This window comes from Gekko japonicus, unplaced genomic scaffold (assembly GCF_001447785.1).
Source record: "Gekko japonicus isolate JY-2015 unplaced genomic scaffold, Gekko_japonicus_V1.1 scaffold3456, whole genome shotgun sequence".
NCBI classification, from domain to species: domain Eukaryota; kingdom Metazoa; phylum Chordata; class Lepidosauria; order Squamata; family Gekkonidae; genus Gekko; species Gekko japonicus.
Window position 1 is genome coordinate 73514 of NW_015164300.1, and position 4347 is coordinate 77860.

Below are 4347 nucleotides of genomic sequence, written 5' to 3' on the forward strand. Positions count from 1 at the left end.
GTCTCAGCGGGGGGTGAACGCTTGTGTGCCGTCTGCTGTAACCCATCCCCCCATCCCCCCCCGGATTCTGTTCAATGCATAACTAAAACAGAGCCCTCATCGACACAAGACCAGAAGGTTTAGAAGGCTCCGTCAAAGCTGCAACATCAGCACTTCCTCTCCACAGCCACTTTGGTGTAGTGGTTAAGTGCGCGGACCCTAATCTGGGAGAACCGGGTCGGATTCCCCACTCCTCCACTCGCAGCTGCTGGATGACCTTGGGCAAGCCATGGTTCTGGCACAGCTGTTCTTGAAAAAGAGCAGCTTCTGTCAGAGCTCTCTCCACCCCATCTACCTCGGGGGCTGCCTGTTGTAGGGAGGGGAAGGGAAAGGCGTTTGTAAGCCGCTCTGAGCCTCCTTTGGGTAGTGAAGGGGGGGTTATAATCCAGTCTCCTCTTCTTTTTCTTCATAAACAGGCTTGTTGGTATGAAACCATGGCTAAATTGTGGCAGCAGGGCTGAGGGTGTCCCCCCCACCATATATATGGCGATGTTTCTCTTGAAGAAAGTCAGAGGAAACAATGGGGTTTTGATTACAGAAGATGGGTTACCCTGGTTATTCCTTCCCGTCTCCTAGCAGGAGGAGGAACAGTAGGAGCCTCTGCTTGACAGGCAGAAGGTCCCAGGTTCAATCCCCAGCATCCCCAGTTGAAAGGACCGGGCAGGAGGTGATGGGAAAGACCTTGACCTGAGACGCTGCCTCAGCGGCAGAGCGTCTGCTTGGCCTGCAGAAGGTCCCAGGTTCAATCCCCAGCATCCCCAGTTAAAAGGACCAGGCAGGAGGTGATGGGAAAGACCTTTTTCTGCCCGAGACCCTGGAGAGCCACTGCCAGTCTCGAATAGACAATACTGGCTTGGATGGGCCAAGGCAGCTTCATGTGTGATCTCCTGAGCAGTAGACTAAACTCTGCCTTGGGAGGGGGGTTGGGATTTATCTCTCTTAGGGGCGGTTTCAGGGGGAAACAGGGCCGCGCCACTGTCTGTTGGGGATTGCAGGAAGCAGATGAGGAGGCAGTGGAGACCAGTGCTCCCTCTAAGCTATGGAGTCCTGTGACCAAAAATTTGACTTTGCGAGCTACCGGCATTAAAGTTGTGAGCAGGTGATTTGGCTGCTGTATAAATCGGTTTGTTCTGGAGCCCTCCTTCCTGAGTGAAGACACAAATTTGTGAGCCGGGGGCTAAAAAACCGTGAGGTAGCTCACACTAGCTCGGCTCAGAGGGAACACTGGTGGAAACCTCTTTGGCTCTCTGCAGCCCTTTCTTAACCAGGGAGCGCACAGGAGCGGAGCTCCGGCAGTAAGGACCCCAGGGGGCGGGCACATGCAACAAACCTCACCCCCTGCTCCCAGCAGCCCTCAGTTGGGCCACGAGGAGCAAGAAGCAGCAAGGAAAATTGCAGAGTCCCCCCGGCCCGCCTTCAGGTACAAGCTCTCTCTCCTCTGTGAGGGCAGATCTGTGCATGTCTCCCCCCCCCCCGATAGCTAGCAATCCAAAACAATCCAGTGGCACCTTTAAGACCAGGTTTTATTCAGGTACAAGCTCTCCCCCACTTTTTGGGGGCAAATTTGGGTGCCCCCCCCCCCCCCCGATAGCTAGCAATCCAAAACAGTCCAGTGGCACCTTTAAGACCAAGGTTTACTCAGGTACAAGCTCTCCCTCCTCTGTGAGGACAGATCTGCATGTTCCCGTCCCCCCCAATAGCTAGCAATCCAAAACAGTCCAGTGGAGCCCGAGCGGTGGGTGCTGCCTTCCAACACACTTCCGGTGACGTCAGGGGGTGTGGCATATGCAAATGAGTTATGCGAATGAGCTCCTGCTCCTCTTTTTCTACGAAATGACCCCTGTTTTGAACAGCCGCTGTTCACTTCTCTCTCGTAGCCCTTTGCAGGCGGAGGGTACCGTCTGGGAGCTGCTCCCGAGGAGGAGTCTGCATACGTGGCCGGAGAGATGAGGCACAACGCAGCCCAGGATGTGAGTATTTTTTTTGGCTGTGCCTGCTAGCGCGCCCCTGGCTCCGTGGTGTCCAGCGGGAGTCCCTTTCTCTGCCACCCGGGTTCAGTTCACAGAGGGTGGAGGGGAAAGGTCTCTCTCTGGCGACTTCTGTGTAAAGGATCTCCGATAGCAGGGCTGCCGATGGGGAAAGGGTCGCTCCCCCCCCCCTTGCTATTTCAGGGCTCCACCTTGCCCCTTCTGAAGACGCTTTTCCAAGGGGGCCATTTCTACCTTGTGGCGTACATTTGAATGTATTTCATTGTTACATAACTCTTACTGTAAAAACGTCTTCGGGAGGAGGCCGTGGCTCAGTAGTAGAGCCTCTGCCTGGCATGCCGAAGGTCCCGGGTTCAATCCCCGGCATCTCCAGTTGAAAGGACCAGGCAACAGTGATGTGAAAGACCTCAGCCTAAGACTCTGAAGGGTTGTGGGGAGGAGGTCATGGCTCAGTGGAAGAGCCTCTGCTTGGCATGCAGAAGGTCCCGGGTTCAATCCCCGGCATCTCCAGTTGAAAGGACCAGGCAACAGTGATGTGAAAGACCTCAGCCTAAGACTCTGAAGGGTTGTGGGGAGGAGGTCATGGCTCAGTGGAAGAGCCTCTGCTTGGCATGCAGGAGGTCCCAGGTTCAGTCCCCGGCATCTCCAATTAAAAAAACCTGGCAGGAGGTGATGTGAAAGACCCCTGCCTGAGACCCTGGGGAGCCGCTGCCAGTCTGAGTAGACAATATGTACATTGGTGGACCAAGGGTCCGGTTTAGTGTACGGCGGCTTCATGTGTGCCCATGTGACATACGCCATGGAATGGACTCCTTTGCAGAGCTGTATCTCAGGGGAGAGCAAAGTGAGGTGGAGAGGAGAGTGCTCCAATTTAAAGTTAAAAGTCCCCCAGCTCCTCCTTCAGTGCTCTCCCCCCCTCCAAGGTTCACACACCGCACTCTCATTTGCAGTCTCTTCCTTACGGGGGCCACATGACCATTTGCAAAGCCAGCCCTTAACTTCCAACCCACCTGCTCTTTTGTTGCCACTGTCTGATCAGTGCCTGGGGAGGTGATGTGAGCTCCCCCTCACTGGCAGTCTCTAAGCAGCGGCTGGACAGACACTTGTCAGGGATGCTCTAGGCTGATCCTGCACTGAGCACTGAGCAGGGGGTTTGGACTAGATCAGGGGTGTCAAACATGAGGCCCGGGGGCCAGATCTGGCACATCCGGGGCTCTTATGTGGCCCGCGAGCAACTGATGCAAGTGGTGAAGTGCTGGGGGGGAGTGGGCGGAGGCACTCCGTTGTGGCTTCAGCATGGCAGAACAGCCTCATCTGCAGCAATGGGGGAGCATCTGCCCAGCGCTGCACTGCTGCCTCTCCCGTCCAACCATACGGGTTTTCCTCTGTGCCCCCCTCCCAGCCCAGGGGGCCTTGCAGTGAGGATACACCGACTCGGATCTTACCAGCTCCTGTCCTTTATACAGGTTCTGTCTCCAGTACCTGGCATGACGTTTATGGCCCGGCTCGACAAAGTGACATTTATGTCAGATTTGGCCCTTGTAACAAATGAGTTTGACACCCCTGGACCAATGCTCCCTCTAAGGTGTGGAGTCTCGTGAGCAAGAATTCTACTTTGTGAGCTCCTGGCATTAAAGTTGTGAGCAGGTGATTTGCCTGCTGCAGAAATCAGTTTGTTCCGGAGCCCTCCTTCCTTAGCGGAGACAAAAATGTGTGAGCCGGAGGCTAAAAAACTGTGAGCCAGCTCACACTGACTCAGCTTAGAGGGAACACTGCCCTGGACTAGACGGCCTCTCTGGCCCCTTCCCACTCTGGGATTCTATGGTTCTATGACTTTGGTGTTGCCTGCAGTCCAGCGACTTTGGCAGACGGCTGTTCTCGCTTCCGGCTGTTCACGAAGGGCCCTCTTGTTTCACATGCAAGTTCCGTCTTTTTTTTCAGGGGGGGGCGTTTGTGTGTTTGTGTGCTTGCATGCCTGGAAGTCATGGTGACTTCTAGTGACCCCTCCTGGGGTCTGGACGTTTTTTCAGAGAGGCGGCTAGATTGCCTGCCTCCGCATCCCAAGCAGTATTCCCTCTAAGCTGGGTTAGTCTGAGCTAGCTCACAGTTTTTTTAGCCTCCGGCTCACACATTTTTGTCTCCGCTCAGGAGGAGGAGGAGGAAGAAGAAGAAGAAGAGGAAGAGAAGAGATTGGATTTATACCCCGCCCTTCACTTGGAGTCTCAGAGCGGCTTACAAACTCCTCTCCCTTCCCCTCCCCACAACAGACACCCTGTGAGGTGGGTGGGGCTGAGAGAACTCTGACACAAACTGCTCTTTT

The 4347-nt window shown here is 55.0% G+C and overlaps 1 protein-coding gene across 1 annotated transcript in view; it reads left to right on the forward strand.

Annotated features, from left to right (window-relative positions):
- The window catches only part of NSFL1C (NSFL1 (p97) cofactor (p47)), a 30760-nt gene that overhangs the window by 12380 nt on the left and 14033 nt on the right, over window positions 1-4347 (forward strand). The window contains exon 5 of the mRNA XM_015408799.1: window positions 1917-2009. Coding sequence (XP_015264285.1) covers window positions 1917-2009 — 93 coding nt within the window. The remainder of the gene's footprint in view (window positions 1-1916; window positions 2010-4347) is intronic.